General features: G+C 37.6%; 2 protein-coding genes and 1 non-coding gene across 9 annotated transcripts in view; all 3 read right to left on the bottom strand.

The window, feature by feature from the left end:
• Golph3l (golgi phosphoprotein 3-like) overlaps positions 1–7,744 on the bottom strand; it is a 31,159-nt gene extending 23,415 nt beyond the window's left edge. The window contains exons 1-2 of one of the 2 annotated variants that reach the window (XM_039102357.2): positions 7,610–7,744; positions 3,492–3,680 (exon numbers count right to left, since the gene is read on the bottom strand). In XM_039102357.2, coding sequence (XP_038958285.1) covers positions 3,492–3,680; positions 7,610–7,627 — 207 coding nt within the window. In that variant the 5' untranslated portion in view covers positions 7,628–7,744. Of the gene's footprint in view, positions 1–3,491; positions 3,681–6,185; positions 6,331–7,609 lie in introns of those variants that run through there. The other variant, NM_001007698.1, reaches the window with a different exon arrangement.
• Hormad1 (HORMA domain containing 1) overlaps positions 7,174–22,750 on the bottom strand; it is a 37,878-nt gene continuing 22,301 nt past the window's right edge. For 4 of the 6 annotated variants that reach the window (XM_039102781.2, XM_063282273.1, XM_006232951.5 and 1 more), the window contains 6 exons: positions 18,166–18,413; positions 16,673–16,739; positions 16,514–16,590; positions 14,836–14,919; positions 10,547–10,618; positions 7,174–7,755 (listed from right to left, as the gene is read on the bottom strand). In XM_039102781.2, coding sequence (XP_038958709.1) covers positions 7,675–7,755; positions 10,547–10,618; positions 14,836–14,919; positions 16,514–16,590; positions 16,673–16,739; positions 18,166–18,413 — 629 coding nt within the window. In that variant the 3' untranslated portion in view covers positions 7,174–7,674. Of the gene's footprint in view, positions 7,756–10,546; positions 10,619–14,835; positions 14,920–16,513; positions 16,591–16,672; positions 16,740–18,165; positions 18,434–22,750 lie in introns of those variants that run through there. The other 2 variants (NM_001108949.1, XM_039102783.2) reach the window with 2 other exon arrangements.
• On the bottom strand, positions 11,736–11,816 carry Trnal-aag16 (transfer RNA leucine (anticodon AAG) 16). Its single transcript has one exon. It is a non-coding gene; the product is annotated as a tRNA-Leu (tRNA).

The raw sequence follows: 22,750 nt of genomic DNA, 5'->3' as shown, positions 1-22,750 counted from the left end.
AAAGCCTAAAAAAAAAGGTATTTTTGTTGCTACTTTCTAAGTGTTAATTTTGCTACTCTGGTGATCATAATGTAAACACTTGAGTTTTTTGATGGTCTTAAGCAACTCCTATGAAAGGACATTCAACCAACCAAAGGTGTGGTTGTGACCTACAGGTTGAGAACCACTGCTCTAGTTAGGATAGTCTGTGTTGTACTACTATGCCCAGCTAGGCCAGTCACTTCTGTCTGTCATGTTGCTGCTGAGTATTGATGTTAACCTAAGTTTTTTTTTTTTTTTTTTTTTGAGGGCCAGGCACCCATGGATATTTCGTTGACCCCAAAGAGAAGCGCACTCAGTTCTTTGCAAAGGAAGCTGCAGAGCGTGCAGGACAAAGCGATGCAAACACTGCACCCAGCGGGTGCAAACGCCCCAACTTCAGATCCCACAGCTCAGACAGAGGCAGTGAAGGGGCAACTCAGGTGCAGTCGCGCCGCCTAACCCAAGTTTTAAAAGCATGTATTTTGGAGACAGGCTCTTACTATGTAACCTTGGTCAACCTGGAACTTAGCATTTAGACCAGGCTGGCTTCAAACTCACAGAGATCCTCCAAGTGTTGGGATTAAAGGGTATGCACCACAATGCCCAGCATCTAAGATTTTTGTGTTTTGACCCATGTTCTCTAGCCCAGAGTGGCCTTCAAATTCCCTCTGTAGTTAAGGATGATCTTATATTTCTGCTTCTCTTGCCTCTATCTCCCAAGTACTGGAATTATAGATACAAAGCCTTTAAGCACGAAGACCTCCTAGAACTGACATCTTTAAGTACAGGGTCTGTATGTATGTAAGAACCCTTGCCATGAAGACCCAATTCACAACACCTACATAACAAGCTAAATATAACAATGGGTGCTGTATCCTCAGAGTGCTGGAAGGTGGAGACAGGAAAATCATTAGAACATGTTAGCTGTCAGCCTAGCGCCAGGGTTAACTAGAGATCCTGTCCCAAGGAAATAAAGCAAAGAACGATAGAACCTCTAGGGCACCCAACCTACTTTGGCCTTCATGAGCCATACATACATGTACGTACACACACACACACACACACACACACACACACACACACACCCCTCTGCACAAACAAGAACATACATACCTACAAACATAAACAGAAAAAAGTTGTTATAAACGAAGGATAGTGTACCTTACTGCTAGAAAACCCATGAGAATACATGGTTATTAATATCACAAGACTATCTCAAGATTAATTCTACTATAAAATAAATAGAACTCTCTAGGTAGAAGCAGGAGGGTTGCTGTGGATTTGTTCTACCTAGTTAGTGAGTCCCAGGACAGTTAAACAAAACCCTGACAACCACCACCACCACCACCACCAAAACAATAAAAATAAGATAGTTGTCTGGAGAATGTCATTTCTTCGATAAGGCACTTGTCTAACATGAATGAAGCTCTAGGCTCAATCCCTAGCATTATATAAACCAGGTACAGTAGCATATGCCTTAATCCCAGAAATGGAGCGTGAAGATAGGAGGATCATCAAGGTCATCCTCTATATAATGAGTTTTCAGAAAGTCTGAGCTACATGGAACTCAAAAATAATAAAAAATTGTTCTTTTTTTCCTTTGAAACAAAGTCTCACCATGTAATCCAGGCTGTCCTTAAACTTGCTATGTAGCCCAGGCTCACACTGAACCCCAATGCCAGAATTGCACCATGATACTTTGGCTTAAATTCTCTGCAAGTTAGGGGACATTTAGAAATAAAAAAATGAAGGCTGCAAAGATGGTTCAGTGTTAAAGAGCATTGACTACTCTTTCTGAGGTCCTGAGTTCAATTCCTAGCAACCATATTGTGGCTCACAACCATCTGAAATGGAACCTGATGCCCTCTTCTGGAATATCTGTAGACAGCGACAGTGTACTCACATACATAAAATAAGTAATTCTTAAAATAACTTAATTTTTTTTAAAAGGTGAAATTATTACTTTGCTTTACCTTTGAGACAGGGTCTTGGGATGTCAATGATGAGGCCTTGGCCTCATTACATAGTACATGTTAGTCTTGGACTCTATAACAACCCTTAGCCTTCTGAATATTGGGATACATAGGCATTAATGGAGGTTGCTATTGAAAAGAGATTTTTTTTCAAAAAAGATTTATTTTATGTATATTACTGCTCTACCTGCATGTACTACTGCATACCAGAATAGGGTATCAGATAACATTATATATGGTTGTTAGGCACCATGTGGTTGCTGGGAATTGAACTCAGGACTTCTAGAAGAATAGTCAGTGCTCTTAATGGTAGAGCCATCTCTACAGCCCCGAAAACAGATTTTTAAAATTAATCTTTATTGAGGCTGGTAAAATGGTTCGGTGATTATGACTGCTTCCTGCTCTTCCAGAAGACCTGAGCTCACTCCCACCATCTACATCAGGAATCCCACAATGTCTCTAACTCTAGTTACAGGAAAAGCTGACCCCTCTTTTGGTCTCTGAGTGCACTGGCACACAAATGGAATGCATTCACATAAATGTACACACAAATGAAAAAAAAAAAACCTTAAAAAATTGTTAAAGATCCATAGAAGAAAATGAAAAATAAAAAACCAAACCTATTATTTTCCCTCCCACACATACCTCCTTATTTTGAAAAGGTCTCTCTACATAGCTCTGGCTGTCTGAAACTCATTATGATATTAGGGTGGTCTAGAATTCTCAGAGAGCTGCCTGCCTCTGCCTCTTGAGTGCTGGGGTTAAAGGCGTGCACCACAACAACTGGCACACCTGACTCCCTTTTGGTTTTCTGAGATAGGGTTTCAAACTGCTAAGTACCTCAGGTTAACTTTGAACTCAATTTGTGGGTGAGATGACCTTGAACTCCTGATTCTGCCTCCACCTCCCCAGTGCTGGAATTTGAGATGTATACCACCAATCAAAGCCTAAAAAATTATTTGTACTATAAGATACTCAGTTATCATTTGTTTCTATAAAGCAGATAGTTATACACACTCCTTGTTGTTTTTATTTGCTTGTTTAGTTTTGGGACAGGGTCTTGCTACATAGCCCTCATTAGCTTATAACTCATTGGGTAGATCAGGTTGGCTTTGAACTCTTGGAGATGCTCTTGCTCTTGGGAATTATGGCCTCACAAGTTGTGTGCCACCATATCTGCTGTTGTTCTTGTTTTTTGAAACTTTAAGGCTCACGAAGACTTTACTATATGTGTCTCTTTCTTAGTTTCATAAGAGATCATTGCTCTACCATCCAACTAAGCTAGGAAACTACTAGGACTAACATAATGCTATCCATCTCTTTCCTTTATAATTTTGCAATTAAATTATACACCAAGTACTTATTTATATTTCTGGATTTTATCTTGCAGATATTCTCTTTCCCATGTTCCTCCAACTCCAATGTAGCTGGAGTTTACTTCCTAAAACACTGTAAGACTTGTGTCTTTGAACTGAACTAGCAAACCTAAGTCATTACCTCTTTATCTTTTAGACCCAGGAGCAATACTTCTTCCATAAGAGTGAGGCGGATATCCTTAGAGTCTCCAGGGTCTTCATTATCTGGACTCCTTTCTTGATTAGTGTCTTCCTCACTTTCTATTTTCTTTTCACAGCTCTTACTCACTTCAGTTCGACGGGTCCGGTGAGTTAATGTTGTCATTTTCACCTGTTGGTAGAGGGATGTGAAATATATCTGTGCACTTTAGTAAATAAATATAGGTTCACAGAAGGTCTACACACATAAACACACCATACACATGAGAAAAAAGTGCAAATACAGAAAGAGGTAGTAGACAGAAACATTGAATGACATGCTCTCTTTTTCAAAGCATAACAGCTTAATTTCCACAGAAAGCAATATAAAGTGATCACCAGTAATTTAAAAGTCCACAGGAAAGACCATATTTTAGCATGCTTATTTCTTGGGCATTGCCAGGAGTGAATGTCTACCACCATAAAATGGGTCCCCAAGTTAAATAAGATGGAATAGTAAAACTTCATGAGCATGTGGCTTCTTTAAAATTTCTTTCTTTTTTTTTCAGATTTATGTATATGAGTAGTACACTGTAGCTGTCTTCAGACACACCAGAATGGTCCCATTACAGATGGTTGTGAGCCATCATGTGGTTGCTGGGAATTGAACTCAGGACCTCTGGAAGAACAGTCAGTGCTTTTAACCACTGAGCCATCTCTCCATCCTGAGCATGTGTCTTGAGTACACATAATTCATAATTCCTGTAAACAGTTAATGGCATATTATAAAACATAAAATATATGCAACAAACACATTTTAATATTTTAAAATTATTGTATGTTCGTGTACATAATGTTTGTGGGTGCTTGTGCTATGTGCCCATGAAGAAGTCAGAGAACAACTTTTTTTTTCTTTTTTTCGGAGCTGGGGACTGAACCCAGGGCCTTGCGCTTGCTAGGCAAACGCTCTACCACTGAGCTAAATCCCCAATCCTGAGAACAACTTTTTGTAGTTCACTTTCTCTTACCTTTCCACTGGTTCTGGGCATTAAAGTCAGGTTGCTCAGCCTGTGTAGCAATTGACTTTACCCACCCCCTGGGCCATCTCTTCATGCCTGTGTTTTAATATTATTTTTCTTTTTAATTTATGTTGTATATATGAGTTTTTTGCTTGCATGTATGTCTATGTGGCGTGCCTGGTGCCTGAACAAGTGTTGAATCTCCATGTGGGTGCTGGGATTCGAATCCAGGTCCTTTGCATAAACAAGTGCAATTAACCATCGAGCCAACCCTCCAGACCAGTATTTTCTTTCTTTTATTATTATTATTATTTTAACCATAACAACTCATTTCCAAGTATAGCAACTTAGCATTCTATCTGGCTATCTTGTGAAAACACACATAACTTCAATAACAACAAAACCCCAGCAAGAATGTTAAAAGATTATCAAATTCTCAAAAGAAAATGAGGCTAGAATATGGCTCAGTGTTACAACATAGTGTTAGTTAGCATGTACAAGGTCCTAAGTGACATTCCTAGCAATGGGAGGGAAAAAAAATCAGAGTACACACCCTTTTATACTAAGCATTACACTTGTCTAAGTCATTTGTGATAAAGCTTAAAGCTAGCACAGTTTATACAAATGTAAATGTTTTTTGTTTTATTTATTTTTTTGTTTTTGTTTTGAGACAGGGTTGCTCTGTGTACAGGCCATAGCTGTCCTGGAACTCATTCTGTAGACCAGACTGGCCTTGAACTTAGAGATCCACTTGCCTCCACTTCCCAAGTGCTGGGATTAAAGGTGTGTGCCACCACTGTCAGATGTAAATGTCAGTTTTTATGATTAAAAACAAGTAAAAAAATCAGCAATTTTGAAGTCAAAAGACTAATATTTAAAGGGTGTTCTTAGTTGTGTCTAGTTCAAAAAAAAATTTTTTTTTGGTTCTTTTTTTCGGAGCTGGGGACCGATAGTTCAAAATTTTTATCTTGTTTTCTTTCTGCCTGTGATCCTTGTTATTTTGGAGTTTTCTCCCTTTTCCTTTCTTCTCTAAATGTTGCCCAGTCTTTTAAGGCCTACTGAAGACTCACAAGTGAGGTCTTAAGGTGAATTTCTATCTCCCCATTATGCATATGTCACATGCTTAGAACTAGATTTTCCCCTCAGTTGTACTTTAACAGAAATTAATACTTATGCCCTTTAAAATGTTTATTATAGTCCCTCTTTTGTTATGTTATCTTAAACCTTTTGAGAATTGAAATATTGTCATCTTCGAGTTTTTATATTCTCTATAGCAACTAGCACAACATCTTTAATGTTTTAACTGCTCAAATAAATACTCATTAAATAACATCAGAGATACACACCAGGAGTCTTACAAACAATTCATACACGCGTATATTTCAAATACAACTTAGGGTAGATGTAAGAAGAATGAAGGAACAGAACACAAAACAATGCCTTAGGTGCAAATTCTATTTGGCATTATTTCCAAACCGAATCCAAGAAACTTTAACAACCCGAGAAGAATGGGGGCAATTTTCTTTGAGGAATTCATCATTTCCTCATGGACACTTATTAGTCAAAACACCCTTTTGGAAAACACGACGACCAACAACAAATATGTAAAAACCACCCTTTAAAGTAAAATACTGAGCAGCTCTGTTGGACATTAAGAAGTGTTATATCCTGCTCCTTACCTGACGTTGCTCCTGAGCTGCAGTGGGACGTAGGCTGCAGTTCGCACTCTAGTTTTGGAGGGCACCTGTTTCCCCTACCCTAGCCGGGTTCTAGTAGGTGAAAAACTTCTCAGCCACGCAGAGAGTACAAACTTCCTGATCCTTCGTTGCAGAGAGGGAATAACACATCAGCTTCCTCAGGATCACTAGGCAACCTACCTTGGTGTTTCTTCATTGAGCCAATCAGAAACCCCTACGTTTGAGTCTAGCCAATCGGAGCTTACAAGGGGTGGTCCTCCCGGCTATTGTGTTGCGATCCAGACAAACATCACCAAAAGAGGCCGGTTTGGGTTCAACCTGACAGCTGGTATATCCAATGAAAGAACCTCAGTGGCAGCGAGAAAAAGGCTGCGTCCCACCCCAATGAAATCACCCAATCAAAGTATTCTGTGAGATAACAAGTGTTGCCAATCACGAAAGGATTCTGTTGGCCAATTTCAGTGTAGCAGGTGTATTTCTGTCTGTATTGACACTACTGGAAAAGAAATGTTGGTATCCAAACAACATTAAGGCTAAGAGTAAAGTCTGAGGGCTTAACTTTGCCTTTAGAAAAACCTGATCTGACTCAGTTTGTAGACATTATCCGGTTTACACTGAACAGCATGGGTACATTCCTACAATTACACACATAACATCCCTACAGAGCATTTTTATAATCCTGAGGCTAGTGTACATTTTGGAATATGGCTGCTAAAATTTCAATACAGAAACAGATCAAAGTTTTAGGTCTTCCCTGAAGGAAAGGAAGCAGGTATCAAGCTGGGGCTAGGTCCTAGATCTCTCCGCAAAGCAATTGTTCACACTACCATTCAAAAGTTTTAAAATGTGTTCAACTCTTGTAGGATAATACTTACCTAAATTCTCTCAAAATTAATAGCGGAACACTTTCTACTGTATTAAGTAACAATTAGAAGCCCTGAAAGACCCTGCACACTGAGTATCTTAATCATGGTAGTAAAATGCCAATCTTTTTATTAGCCATTTCTAATCATCTTTTTGCTCTAAACACACATTTAAAAGTAGTATGGCATATACATCATGCTAATAACACACTATATCAAAATAGCAAACATTATTTTAATAGCACCAATTAAATGGTACAGTTTTAACATAAGTAAAAAGTGAATCCTTACAAAATTTCAATGCCAGAATAAACAATGGTTTTAGAGGGTCTTAAAACTTAACACATTTTATAAAAAGTTTTCTTTAAAATGGAAGGCAGGTTGTATTCAGTGGATATGAGCAGAATTGATGACATTTGTATTTTTGTTTAGTCAAAAGTTCCCTTGGATTTATCACAGGTAGACACAATATAATAGCTAAAACTTTCATTAGATTAATAACTGTGAACTACAAAGTAATTTTCAGCAGTACAGAAGGCACACCTTCAAATAATACAGCATGTTAGTTTAAATGTTGAGAACTGTAATCTGCATAAGAAAAATAATTTTTAGGTATGTTCATTTGGTTCACTAACTCTCCTTCTCTTCAGCACCGACTCTTGACTAGAAGATTCCAAGATATGAAGGACCTGTTAAAAGAAAAAAACTACTTAGAGACTTTAATTTTTTTTTACAGTTTAAAATTAAAAAAAAAAGTGTGTCTATGTTTGTTTCTGTGTGTGGGTAGAGCACATGAGTGTAGGTGCCCTTAGATGCCAGAATGTGGTGCTGGATCCTTTAAAGCTGGAATTGCATAGGCAGTTATGAGCTGCCAGATGAGTGTGCTGGGAACAAAACTCTAGTCCTCCACTAGAGCAGTAGGTGTTCTTTTTTTTTTTTTTTTTTTTTTTTCCCCCGGGGCTGGGGACCGAACCCAGGACCTTGCGCTTCCTAGGCAAGCGCTCTACCACTGAGCCAAATCCCCAACCCCCCAGCAGTAGGTGTTCTTAATAACAGTGAGTAATCTCTCTAGCCCCTAATTATACTTTTCTTTTTTTTCGGAGCTGGGGACCGGACCCAGGGCCTTGCGCTTGCTAGGCAAGCGCTCTACCACTGAGCTAAATCCCCAACCCTTAATTATACTTTTCTTAATATTCATTTGGTGTGTGTGTGTGTGTGTGTGTGTGTGTGTGTGTGTGTGTGTGTGTATGACAATACAAGTATGGAGGCCAGGAGATAACTTATAGCAGTTGGTTCTCTCCTCTTGTTATGTAGGGTCCTGTAGATCAAACTTAGGTACCAGAGGGCAAAGTGCTTTTAATGCTGGAGTATTTCACTGGACAAAGGTTTTCTAAATCTCTCTTAACTGTGGAACCTTCCCTTGCTCCCATGTCTCAATAAAAATGATGTACTACAATAAAATTTGTTTTTGAGACAGAGTCTCACACAGCCTAAGATTGCTTCCTATGCACTACATAGCAAAGGTTGGCTTTGAACTTCTCATCTCAGAGATATTCATTGTTAAGAGCACTTCAGTTCCCAGTACCCACATGGTAGTTCAACAATCCATAATTTCAATCCTAGGGCATTTAGCATGCTCTTCTCATCTTCTCACTTCTTCAGGCCCCAGGCATGTATACACAGACACAGACACACAGACACACAGACACACAGACACACAGACACACACACAGACACACACACACACACACATACACACACACGGCAAAATACCTACATGTATCTTTTTAAAAATTGGGGAAATGAAAGAAACCCAATGTCTTAATAGATTGTAAAGTTATGAAATCTAAACTGGCCCAAACTCATAGTGATCCTTTTGCTTAACTGCTGAGAAATCCAGGAGTATATTCAGTATTTCATCCTGATCTATTTCCTTCTGAAATGATGTATATTGAAAATACTGACTGGCAGGGGATGTGGAGAGATAGCTCAATGGTTAAGAGCACTGGATGTAGATTGGGTCAGCTTTGATTTTTAGTACCCACATGGTAGCTCACAACTGTTTGTAACTCTAGATCCAGGAGATCTGGACCTTTAAGCCTCCATGGGTACAGAATGTATGTGGTGTATCCATACATTCAGGTGAAATACCCATATACATAAAATAAAAAAAAATAAAATAAAATAAAGTAACTGGGAGGCTGGTGAAATTACTCAGTAAGTAAAGGCACTTGCCATTAAGCATAAAGACCTAACTTTTATCCCTGGAATCCAGATGGAAGTAGGAGGAAACCAACTTCTGCATGGCTCTGTGGAAAGTGATCACATACATATAAACACGGACACATATGCAGAATGACTGGATGAATGCATAAATAAGCCAGTGCAATGAAGGTTTTGTTTGTTCATTAGTTTGTTTTTAAATGCCAGTTAGGAAAGTATCTCAGTCAGTAGAATACTTGCCCAACATATAGGAAGTTCTGGATTCTATCCCTAGAGTGCTTTATAAACTGGATGTGGTGGTACATATCTATAGTCCCATCACTCAGGAGGTAGAGGAAGGAAGACTAAGAGTTTAGTATCATATTAGGCTTCCTGGAGAATTCAAGAACAACCTGGGCTACATAGAACTGTTTTTAAATCAAAAGAACAATAATGAACTATGTATAGAATTTAGATTCCCTTTTAAACATTTCATTGTTTCAAACAGTTTTAGGATTTTTTTAAAGATTTATTTATTTATTTCATGTATGTGGATACATTGTAGCTGTCTTCAGACACACCAGAAGAGGGCATCAGATCACATTACAGATGGTTGTGAGCCACCATGTGATTGCTGAGAATTGAACTCAGGACCTCCGGAAGAGCAGTCAGTGCTCTTAACCGCTGAGCCATCTCTCCAGTCATCAGTTTTAGGATTTCAATTATCTAAATTCTTTCTGTTTTTGGTAATCAAATCTAGGGCCTCACAAATACTACTACCCACTTCCCAGTCTTTAAATTGTCTAATTAATAATATTCAAGTTCTACTAAAATATAAGTACTTTTTTGGTCTCCAGAGTTTTGTTCAATTGTGTAGAATGTCCTGAATATTCATTGTATCACTCTACTTATATTTTTCCTGATATAGATTTTCATTTTATAAATTTCTCTAATAACTGAATCGCTCATGGAATGGACAGTAGCTACTTACATTTAGAAAATATATATTTTTTGAGACAATGTCTTACACTATAGATCAAGCTAGACTGGAAATTAAGTGTAGGTAAGATGAACCTGAACTCTTGGCACTCTGCTTTAGTCACCCAAGAACTAGGATTAAAGGAAGGAGCTATCACACCCAACAGCCTCAGATATTTGAAAATGTTTTGAGTATGTTTGAGGTATATTCAGGAATATCAAAGTTGTTATCTTAATATACAGTAATGACATTTGAATATTTGCCATTTTATTCAAGCCATACAGTATCATTACACTTACTGTTTTCCCAGATTGACGAAGACTTCTCTTCCGATTTTCTTTAGAAATTTGTCCTTGTTGATTTCCATTTACCTTCACAAAGATAGAAAATTACTATTTAATTATTTCTCAAAGAATGGGCAACAGTTGATTTTCCAACCTCAGGCTACTATATGAAATTAAAAAGTTACATTGACACATTAATTCAGATGATATATAATTTACCTATTTTAAATATACCGATTAGTAATTTTAAGTGTATTTAGAGTTTTATAGCTTATTGTTATGCTCAGTATGAGACTACTTTCATCACTCTGGAAGCCCTATAGAAGGCCCATCTCCAGCCATTGCTCTCCTATCCCCCAATCTCCTGCCATTCCCAATATTTTTGTTTGAATCATTTTCTAAAATCTGACACTGTTTCTCTGTATTTAAGATGGAGTCTCTCTGTCTTCAGGATAGTCCTGGCTGTCCTGAAACTCAAGAGATCTGCCTGCTTCTGTCTCCCTAGTACTGGGACTAAAGGCATATATGCCACTACATCCAGCCTCAAATTCTGACTTTCATAGAAACAGAATCATGGTATATGGTCTCTGTGGTTTGGCTTCTTTCAATTAGTTCTTGTAATGTGTATTGATGTTTTATTCATTTTATGGCTGAATAATTCTATTATATGACTATAACATTTTTGTCCAATTATCTGTTCCTAAGACATGTTTTACTTCTTGATGATAGCGATTAATACATAGTTATTAAATATTAGAATGTAGAAAATTATTATATTACTATTCTCAAAAGGGTATTTTTTGATTGACATTATTTAACAGAAGTTTTTCAAAATGATTTTTTTTGGAAATGTACTATCTTTTTTTTTTAACCACAGTTTAAAAAAAAGCAAAAATAAAAACAACAAAAAACCCCAAAACAACCCCCCTTCCAAACAAAAACAAAAATTGAAAAACAAAACCAAAAAAAGCACAATCTTTGGAACAAAAGAATTAAAGGCAGAAATTTAAAGGAAAAATACATATTCAAAGAACACAGTGAGGTCAAAACAATTTTTAAGACAGTGTCTCACTATATAGACACAAACTTGACATGTAGCCAGGCTGGCTGAACATTTATAATCCTTTTGCCTGTGTTCCCTGAGTGCTGAGATTACAGTGTCTGACACCATCTTGATACATTTTTTTTTTTTTTGGTTCTTTTTTTTCGGAGCTGGGGACCGAACCCAGGGCCTTGCGCTTCTTAGGCAAGCGCTCTACCACTGAGCTAAATCCCCAACCCCGAAACATCTTTTTTTTAGGCTTGAAATTTTCTTTTCAGTTGGAGGCATGGCTCAGTGTCTTGCGTCTGTAAAATGCCCTGGATTCCCAACAGGGAATAGCTGAAATCTTTTTTAAAATTTAATTTAAAATTTTTATTCGTGTGTTTATGTGTATACTGTGTGTGTGCAGGTATCAGACAGTTATAAGCCATGCATGGTTGTTGGGAACTGAACTCAGGTCCTCTAGATGAACAGCAAACAACTCTTAACCACTGAGCAATCTCTCCAGTCCCTCAAATATCCTCAATATTATTGAGCATTTTTCATTTCTTGCCCTTCTAAAGCCATAATTATGTTTTAATTTGTAACATCAGAAATATTCTTTGTAAGAGTTAATATCAAAAGTTTCCAACTTGGGCAAGCAAGATGACTCATTGGTTAAAAGTTCTTGCCACCAAGCATGACATCTAGTGTTTGATTTCTAGCACTCACATGGTGGAAAGGATTGAATACCAGAACTCCTCCCCTAACTTCTACATGCATGCTGCCATGGCTCATGTGTATCCACACACATAGATGTATAAATGAAATTTTAAAAATTAAAAATATGCATAGCATTAGTATATTCTCAAAGCATCTTAGTGGTACATTACAAGGAAATTTTTTTATAAATAATTTTATTGGCAGGAATGGTGGTGCACACTTTTAATCCTGGTACTAAGCAAACAGAGGCAGGCTTTTTCTTTCTTTCCTTTTCTTGTTCTCCCCCTCTATTTATTTTGCTCCTTCTTTCTTCTTTTTTCTTTCTTTTTTTAACCTTTCCCCAAGGAGCTTCTATGCTTCCCACACTAATTGTAGGTTTTTCTGAAAATGCAGCATGAATATAAAGAATATAAATAAAGAATAATGAATAAAAATAGACTATCAAATCCCCTTCCCTCAAAGAAAAGAAAGTAAAGAGAGGCAGGTGGATCTTTGGTGAGGTTGAAAGCAGTCTGGTCTACATAGAGGCCTTCAAGGCTACCTAGTAAGATTTTGTCTCCAAAAAATGATTTATTCATTGTTGTTTTTTTTTTTTTGAGACAGGGTCTTAGGATGGAGACTAGGCTCCCCTTTAAATTGGGGCAGTCTTTTGGCCTCAGCCTTCTAAGAGGTGGGATTACAGGTATGCAAAGCTACATTGGGCTTAAAAATTATTTTGAATACTGCCTCTCTTTAAAAAGAGTGGAAGATACTTATCATAAGTTGAAGCTAGCTAGAAAGAACATTTTTCTGCTACAAGTAATAATTCTTGACATTTTAAATTTATGTATCTCCTCCCTCTCCCACCCATCTTAGCAGCGTTTTACCCTGTAGCTCATGCTGGCCAGCAATTTACCAAGTAGTCCAAGTTGGCCTCAAATTCATAGCTATCTTCTACATCCACTTCTCAAGCGCTGGGATAACAGGTGTGCACCACTACACCCCACTTATATGTCCTTGTTTCTTGCTTTCAGCATACTAGCTTTGAATTTTGTCTTTTGCTAGTTTTAATTTCCTACTGAGAATGTGGGAAGGACACGTAAACAAGGCAGTATTACAACTGTTACTCAAGAGATGTTTTACAGGTATTCTGGGAGATATTTTACAATCAGTTCCATGGGAGAAATCCTTAGGCATTTGTTAATTTCCATGCTTGAATATTCCTAATGCCATTATGATTTCACTGAGTAAGACCTAGAAAGCTGTCTTAGCATAGCACTGACAAAGTAAGCTCTCACTCCCTAGCTTTGCATGTATTTGATAGAAATTTCTTCCTCATTTCTGAGTCTCTAAGAGTATCTTAAAGGTCCAAAATAAAATATGAGCCAGGCATGGAGTATGCAGCTATAGACACTGTACACTGAAGGCAGAAATGGAAGGAGCAAGAATTTAAGGCCATCCTCAGCTACATAGTGACTTCAACACCAGTTTGGGTCACCTGAGAGCTTTTCTTGAAAAATCAAATCAAATATAACTTGTATTTAGTAAAATTAGTTAAGTAACTGGGTTTTTTTTGCTTATTTATTTTATGCAAGATATCTACAAAAAATCAATTCGTAATGCCAAGATAATTGATTTCCAAAATAAAACATGGGAATTTTCTGGAATTCTAGAAAATATACTTAGAAGTCTAGATAATATTTCTCAGAACTTTTCAGATTCTTCATTCCAAAGTATCTTAACTAAAATTTCCATTCTTTCCTTTGCACCCCCATATAATCTATTAAGACTTCTCTTTTTTTTTTCTTTTTTTCGGAGCTGGGGACCAAACCCAGGGCCTTGCGCTTGCTAGGCAAGCGCTCTACCACTGAGCTAAATCTCCAACCCCTAAGACTTCTATAATGACCTTATATATCAGGGTTTCCATCCAGTTACCACATGTTTAGTTAGGATCTAAAACAATCTGATAGATCTATCTATCTATCTATCTATCTATCTATCTATCTATCTATCTATCTATCTATCTATCTATCTATCTAAATGTGTGTATTCTATCTGTCTGTTTCCCAGCATGTGCCTGACACACAACAGCTATTTAAGAAATTCTTGAAAATATTGGGTTGGAGAGATGGATCAACTGTTTAAGAGCCTTGGCTGCTCATGCTACATGGTAGCTCACAACTGTAACTCCAGAGGACCTAACATCTCACCAAGACATACATTAAGGCAAAACACCAATGCACATAAAAAAATCATTAAAAAGAAATGCTGGAAAATAGGGAAGCATAGTTGTGAGTGAATTTAACTTTACCACTCAGGATGCAGTGGGAGGCAGATCTCTGTGAGATCCAGCCTGGCATACATAGTGACATAGTGAGATATTATATATATATATATATATATATATATATATATATATATATATATATATATATATGTGTGTGTGTGTAAGTAAGGGGAAAGGGGAGAGGGGGAGGAGGGGGGAGAGTGGATAGAGGAAGAGGGAGAAGAGAGAGGGGGCTGTCTCGAAATCACACACATGCCCACACATAAATGAAGAGGTAGTTACAAAATTATTTACCATTTTACACTGAAAGATTTTTCCACTTCTTGTTTTGCTTTCAGACACATCAAGTTCAGATGTTTTACTGATTAACTGTTCAACCTAGAAAAGACATTTTACAAAACTTTGTAATGGCTGGTTTTGTGTATCAACTTGACACAAGCTGGAGTTATCACAGAGAAAGAAAGGCGCCTAGTTGTGGAAATGCTTCCATGAGACCCAGCTCTAAGGCATTTTCTCAACTAGTGATCAAGGGGGTAGGATCCAGCCCATTGTGGGTGGTGCCGTCCCTGGGCAGGTAATCTTGGGTTCTATAAGAGAGCAAGCTGAGCAAGCCAGGGGAAGCAAGCCAGTAAGTTAACATCCCTCCATGGTCTCTGTATCAGCTCCTGCTTCTCAACCTGTGTGAGTGCCAGTCCTGACTTCCTTTGGTGATGAACAGCAATGTGGAAGTGTAAGCTGAATAAACCCTTTCCTCCCCAACTTGCTTCTTGGCCATGATGTTTTGTGCAGGGATAGAAACCCTGACTAAGACACATACCATAATAAAACTCATAATAAGTGGGGACCAAAATATTAACCACATAAATTTTAGTTTGTTCTTGATGTAGTGGCTCACACGTTTAATCTCAACACTCAAGTGGCAGTTAAGAATGAGGACTGCCGGGGTTGGGGATTTAGCTCAGTGGTAGAGCGCTTGCCTAGGAAGTGCAAGGCCCTGGGTTCAGTCCCCAGCTCCGAAAAAAAGAACCAACAAAAAAAAAAAAAAAAAAAAAAAAGGACAGCCATAAATTTGGGATCAGTCTCATCTAGTGAGTTCTACCTAGCTAAGGTCACATAATAGGACTCTCTTTTGACCTCTCAAACAAACAAAAAATATGTAAGATTTTATTTAGCTCTGAAGTTTCTTAGACTCAATAAACATTCCTTTTTTTTTTTAACATTCATTTATTGGGGAGAGAAGCATGTATACCACTGTGCATATTAGAGATTAGAGGACATCTTGAAGGAATTGGTGTTCTCCTTCCATCATATAAGTCCTAGGAACCAGCCTGAGGTCATCAGGTTTGGTAGTAAGACCTTAGCCCTACTGAGCTATCACACTAGCCTTCTACAAGCATTATTAAACAAGCTCACAGTGATAATAAAAAACTTTTTAATATATAGTAATTTTATCTATAATAATTTATTTAAATATCTACTTTTATTCAATAACACCTAAGAAAATCTGAGGAATAATAAAATAAGTATATAAGCAACCATCTTTAAATAAAAGTTAGAGCACATGCCAGACAGATGGCTCAATGGTAAAGAGCACTGGCTACTCTTACAGAGGACCAGAGTTCCTTGCACTTACATGGTGGCTCACAACAGGATCTAACTCTAGTCCCAGGGGATCTGATGTGCTCTTCTAGCCGCTAAGAGCAACACACACACACACACACACACACACACACACACACATACTCAAACACAAAAAGTAAACATAATAATTTAAGGCCTGATGTAATGGTTCACATCTGTAATTCCAGCACTCACAAAGAGGTAGAAACATGGCTTCAACTTTGAGGCCAGTTTCCATTATATGAGTTCCAGGCTAAATAGGGGTACATTGTAAGAACTTGTCTCAAACAAACAAGTAAAGTAAAACAAACAAAATGACATCGAAAGCCAGATGGAACGACCAAGTTTATACCTGACACTGAGAAATTGAAGAACTTTGGTTCTTTTTGAATTGCATAATTTCTTCTTCCTTACAATCTAAATTTGGTTCTGTAAAAAGAAGAGAAGAGAAGATAGTTAAATGGTATGAAATTGAATTAATAGTTAGTAAACATTTTTGGTAGCTTCTTACCTTTGATTTCAGAAGTTCCAGAGTTTTCATTCTGTTCGTTCATTTTAGTTTTAATATCAAAATTATTCTATATAAATGTGAAAAATTGAACATACTTTAACAATAAATGGAAACAGTAGTAATATTAATGAATACATGTGTTTTATGCAAATGTAAACACAACTATCTTAAGCTTGCTAGAAATACAAATGGTACTAGAATTACTACCACAACGCTTTTTTTTGGAGGTAGATGTTTCTCTGTATAATAGCTTTGGCTATTCTGGAACTTGCTTTGTAGGCAAGGCCGGTCTCACATTTGTCTACCTCTGCTCCTAGTGCTGAGATTAACTAAAGGCATGTACAACCATGCCCAGCCCACAAGACTATTTATGCAAACAAAATATAAACTCTTTACTTTTTAGGGTTGTTTTAAGGATAACAAAAAAGCATATTTTTCAAAATTATGTGCTTATTCTAAGTCCTTAGATTGTATTGTTTGAGAACATTGAATTAAGTAGGCTTACACAGCTATGCATATAACTGAATATGTCAACTTTTCAGAAAGTCACTGGAAGATGAACTTATGGTAGAAACAACTGGTTTAAGGTCTAAATTATTGTTCCTTTTGTGGCATGTGTAAGAGAAACTCAAATATTTTGTGTATGCATTTATATAAATTTATATAAATGCACATGTGTAGGAATAAGGGTTTAGAGGCCAGAAGTTGATGCAGGTTGATATCTTATATCATTCTTTAACTGTTTATGAGACAGGGTTTCACTGCTTCCTTGGCTGATCTGGAACTTACTATATAGTCCAGGCTGACCTTGATCTCACAGTTATGATTGCCCCTGCCTCCTGAGTGTCAGGATTTAAAGGTGCACACCACCATGCCAGACTTATTTATGTATTTTTGAGACAAAATCTATCATTGACTGAACCTGAAGCTTAGTGTTTTGATCACCAAGTTCCTGGAGTCCTCCTATTTCTAGCCCTGACTCTCCTAGTGTAAGGATTACAGATCTGCACAATCATATGAAGTTTTTACATGGGTTCTGAAAAGCTGATCACACACATATTCATGCTTGTGCAACGAAAACCTTACCCATAGAATCATTTCTTTCAGCCTGAGATTGAAATATTTTGAAGAAATCTACAAAAACCCTAGCTGGCATGGTGGTTCATACCTACAATTCCAACACACAGGAGGTGAAGGCAGGAGGACCAGAAGTTCCACAATAGCCTCAGTTAACAGCGGGCTAAGCTATCTTTTAAAAACAAGAGCCTGTGAGATGATACAGCAGGTAAAGTGCTCAAAGCACAGGCCTAGCAATCAAGAGGTCGATCCACTGTATAGCCAGCCATTTGATCCAGTCTCAAAATAAAATTAAGTTCTTCCAACGTAATGATTTTACAACAGTATTTCTAGAAACATTAAAATCTATCAAAGTCTTCACAATCAATGTTTGCTACTACTGTATTTTACAACTCTTCAAATACATTCACACTTACATGATTTTCATCTTCTACATCATCTTTGTCCATTAGAATTTTTTGAAATGGTATTTTTGAATCTTTTGGTGTTAGTATGGCTGAATCAATATTTTCCATTCGTTCCTTCTCAGTGGTCACTTTTAATCTGAAGGTGTGAAAAGGTGTTGGGACTTCTCCCACATTTAAGTATGTAGGGTCCCCATCAAATATTACTCCTTCACAATCACCATCCTTAAAACCTGGTGGCTGGTAATCTGGGGGTGTAACTGCAAAAAAGGAATATAAACTATACTGTTTATAGAACTGAAGAAGCTGGACTACTCATAAAAACACAACAAGACTGATTTCAGAGGAAGAACCTAAACTGAAATACAGAGATGCTCCTCCTGTCACAGTCCTCATTCCTCAATTTGAATTCCTTATACTGAAATTATATTATGCATATAAAAGGAATTTTTCATGTTTGTATGTTTTAGGAAATACATATTCTAAATATCCTTTAAAATGCAGGAAGGTAAACCTTCAGAGAGGCAGACACACCTGGGAAACCAGAAGAGACTGCACTCTGCACACATTACTGATTCCAGAAGAAAACACAAAACGCCATCTGGAACCCTGGTGCACTGAAGCTCCCGGAAACGGCGGCGCAGATCTTCCTGGTTGCTGCCGCCACGGAGAGCTCTTGGGCAGCACCCCACGAGCAAACTTGAGCCTCGGGACCACAGGTAAGACCAACTTTTCTGCTGCAAGAGACCTGCCTGGTGAACTCAAGACACAGGCCCACAGGAACAGCTGAAGACCTGTAGATAGGAAAAACTACACGCCCGAAAGCAGAACACTCTGTCCCCATAACTGGCTGAAGAAAACAGGAAAACAGGTCTACAGCACTCCTGAAACACAGGCTTATAGGACAGTCTAGCCACTGTCAGAAATAGCAGAACAAAGTAACACTAGAGATAATCTGATGGCGAGAGGCAAGCGCAGGAACCCAAGCAACAGAAACCAAGATTACATGGCATCATCGGAGCCCAATTCTCCCACCAAAGCAAACATGGAATATCCAAACACACCAGAAAAGCAAGATCTAGTTTCAAAATCATATTTGATCATGATGCTGGAGGACTTCAAGAAAGACGTGAAGAACTCCGTTAGAGAACAAGTAGAAGACCATAGAGAGGAGTCACAAAAATCCCTGAAAGAATTCCAGGAAAACACAATCAAACAGTTGAAGGAATTAAAAATGGAAATAGAAGCAATCAAGAAAGAACACATGGAAACAACCCTGGATATAGAAAACCAAAAGAAGAGACAAGGAGCTGTAGATACAAGCTTCACCAACAGAATACAAGAGATGGAAGAGAAAATCTCAGGAGCAGAAGATTCCATAGAAATCATCGACTCAACTGTCAAAGATAATGTAAAGCGGAAAAAGCTACTGATCCAAAACATACAGGAAATCCAGGACTCAATGAGAAGATCAAACCTAAGGATAATAGGTATAGAAGAGAGTGAAGACTCCCAGCTCAAAGGACCAGTAAATATCTTCAACAAAATCATAGAAGAAAACTTCCCTAACCTAAAGAAAGAGATACCCATAAGCATACAAGAAGCCTACAGAACTCCAAATAGATTGGACCAGAAAAGAAACACCTCCCGTCACATAATAGTCAAAACACCAAATGCACAAAATAAAGAAAGAATATTAAAAGCAGTAGGGAAAAAGGTCAAGTAACATATAAAGGCAGACCTATCAGAATCACACCAAACTTTTCGCCAGAAACTATGAAAGCCAGAAGATCCTGGACAGATGTCATACAGACCCTAAGAGAACACAAATGCCAGCCCAGGTTACTGTATCCTGCAAAACTCTCAATTAACATAGATGGAGAAACCAAGATATTCCATGACAAAACCAAATTTACACAATATCTTTCTACAAATCCAGCACTACAAAGGATAATAAATGGTAAAGCCCAACATAAGGAGGCAAGCTATACCCTAGAAGAAGCAAGAAATTAATCGTCTTGGCAACAAAACAAAGAGAAGAAAAGCACACAAACATAACCTCATATCCAAATATGAATATAACAGGAAGCAATAATCACTATTACTTAATATCTCTCAACATCAATGGCCTCAACTCCCCAATAAAAAGACATAGATTAACAAACTGGATACGCAACGAGGACCCTACGTTCTGCTGCCTACAGGAAACACACCTCAGAGACAAAGACAGACACTACCTCAGAGTGAAAGGCTGGAAAACAACTTTCCAAGCAAATGGTCGGAAGAAGCAAGCTGGAGTAGCCATTCTAATATCAAATAAAATCAATTTTCAACTAAAAGTCATCAAAAAAGATAAGGAAGGACACTTCATATTCATCAAAGGAAAAATCCACCAAGATGAACTCTCAATCCTAAATATCTATGCCCCAAATACAAGGGCACCTACATACGTAAAAGAAACCTTACTAAAGCTCAAAACACACATTGCACCTCACACAATATAGTAGGAGATTTCAATACCCCACTCTCATCAATGGACAGATCATGGAAACAGAAATTAAACCGAGACGTAGACAGACTAAGAGAAGTCATGAGCCAAATGAACTTAACAGGTATTTATAGAACATTCTATCCTAAAGCAAAAGGATGTACCTTCTTCTCAGCTCCTCATGGTACTTTCTCCAAAATTGACCATATAATTGGTCAAAAAACGGGTCTCAACAGGTACAGAAAGATAGAAATAATCCCATGAGTGCTAACAGACCACCACGGCCTAAAACTGGTCTTCAGTAACAATAAGGGAAGAATGCCCACATATACGTGGAAATTGAACAATACTCTACTCAATGATAACCTGGTCAAGGAAGAAATAAAGAAATTAAAGACTTTTTAGAATTTAATGAAAATGAAGGTACAACATACCCAAACTTATGGGACACAATGAAAGCTGTGCTAAGAGGAAAATTCATAGTGCTGAGTGCCTGCAGAAAGAAACAGGAAAGAGCATATGTCACCTGCTTGACAACACACCTAAAAGCTCTAGAACAAAAAGAAGCAAATACACCCAGGAGGAGTAGAAGGCAGGAAATAATCAAACTCAGAGCTGAAATCAACCAAGTAGAAACAAAAAGGACCATAGAAAGAATCAACAGAACCAAAAGTTGGTTCTTTGAGAAAATCAACAAGATAGATAAACCCTTAGCCAGACTAACGAGAGGACACAGAGAGTGTGTCCAAATTAACAAAATCAGAAATGAAAAGGGAGACATAACTACAGATTCAGAGGAAATTAAAACAATCATCAGATCTTACTATAAAAGCCTATATTCAACAAAACTTGAAAATCTGCAGGAAATGGACAATTTTCTAGACAGATACCAGGTACCGAAGTTAAATCAGGAACAGATAAACCAGTTAAACAACCCCATAACTCCTAAGGAAATAGAAGCAGTCATTAAAGGCCTCCCAACCAAAAAGAGCCCAGGTCCAGACGGGTTTAGTGCAGAATTCTATCAAACCTTCATAGAAGACCTCATACCAATATTATCCAAACTATTCCACAAAATTGAAACAGATGGAGCACTACCGAATTCCTTCTATGAAGCCACAATTACTCTTATACCTAAACCACACAAAGACCCAACAAAGAAAGAGAACTTCAGACCAATTTCCCTTATGAATATCGACGCAAAAAATACTCAAAATTCTCCCAAACCGAATCCAAGAGCACATCAAAACAATCATCCACCATGATCAAGTAGGCTGCATCCCAGGCATGCAGGGATGGTTTAATATATGGAAAACCATCAACGTGATCCATTATATAAACAAACTGAAAGAACAAAACCACATGATCATTTGATTAGATGCTGAGAAAGCATTTGACAAAATTCAACACCCCTTCATGATTAAAGTCCTGGAAAGAATAGGAATTCAAGGCCCATACCTAAACATAGTAAAAGCCATATACAGCAAACCAGTTGCTAACATTAAACTAAATGGAGAGAAAATTGAAGCAATCCCACTAAAATCAGGGACTAGACAAGGCTGCCCACTCTCTCCCTACTTATTCAATATAGTTCTTGAAGTTCTAGCCAGAGCAATCAGACAACAAAAGGAGGTCAAGGGGATACAGATCGGAAAAGAAGAAGTCAAAAATATCACTATTTGCAGATGATATGATAGTATATTTAAGTGATCCCAAAAGTTCCACCAGAGAACTACTAAAGCTGATAAACAACTTCAGCAAAGTGGCTGGGTATAATATTAACTCAAATAAATCAGTAGTCTTCCTCTGCACAAAAGAGAAACAAGCCGAGAAAGAAATTAGGGAAACGACACCCTTCATTATAGATCCAAATAATATAAAGTACCTCGATGTGACTTTAACCAAGCAAGTAAAAGATCTGTACAACAAGAACTTCAAGACTCTGAAGAAAGAAATTGAAGACCTCAGAAGATGGAAAGATCTCCCATGCTCATGGATTGGCAGGATTAATATAGTAAAAATGGCCATTCTACCAAAAGCGATCTACAGATTCAATGCAATCCCCATCAAAATACCAATTCAATTCTTCAAAGAGTTAGACAGAACAAT

Source organism: Rattus norvegicus, chromosome 2 (assembly GCF_036323735.1).
Source record: "Rattus norvegicus strain BN/NHsdMcwi chromosome 2, GRCr8, whole genome shotgun sequence".
Lineage (NCBI taxonomy): Eukaryota > Metazoa > Chordata > Mammalia > Rodentia > Muridae > Rattus > Rattus norvegicus.
The sequence above is the reverse complement of the archived record's forward strand: the minus strand, read 5'-3'. Positions and strand labels throughout refer to the sequence as shown.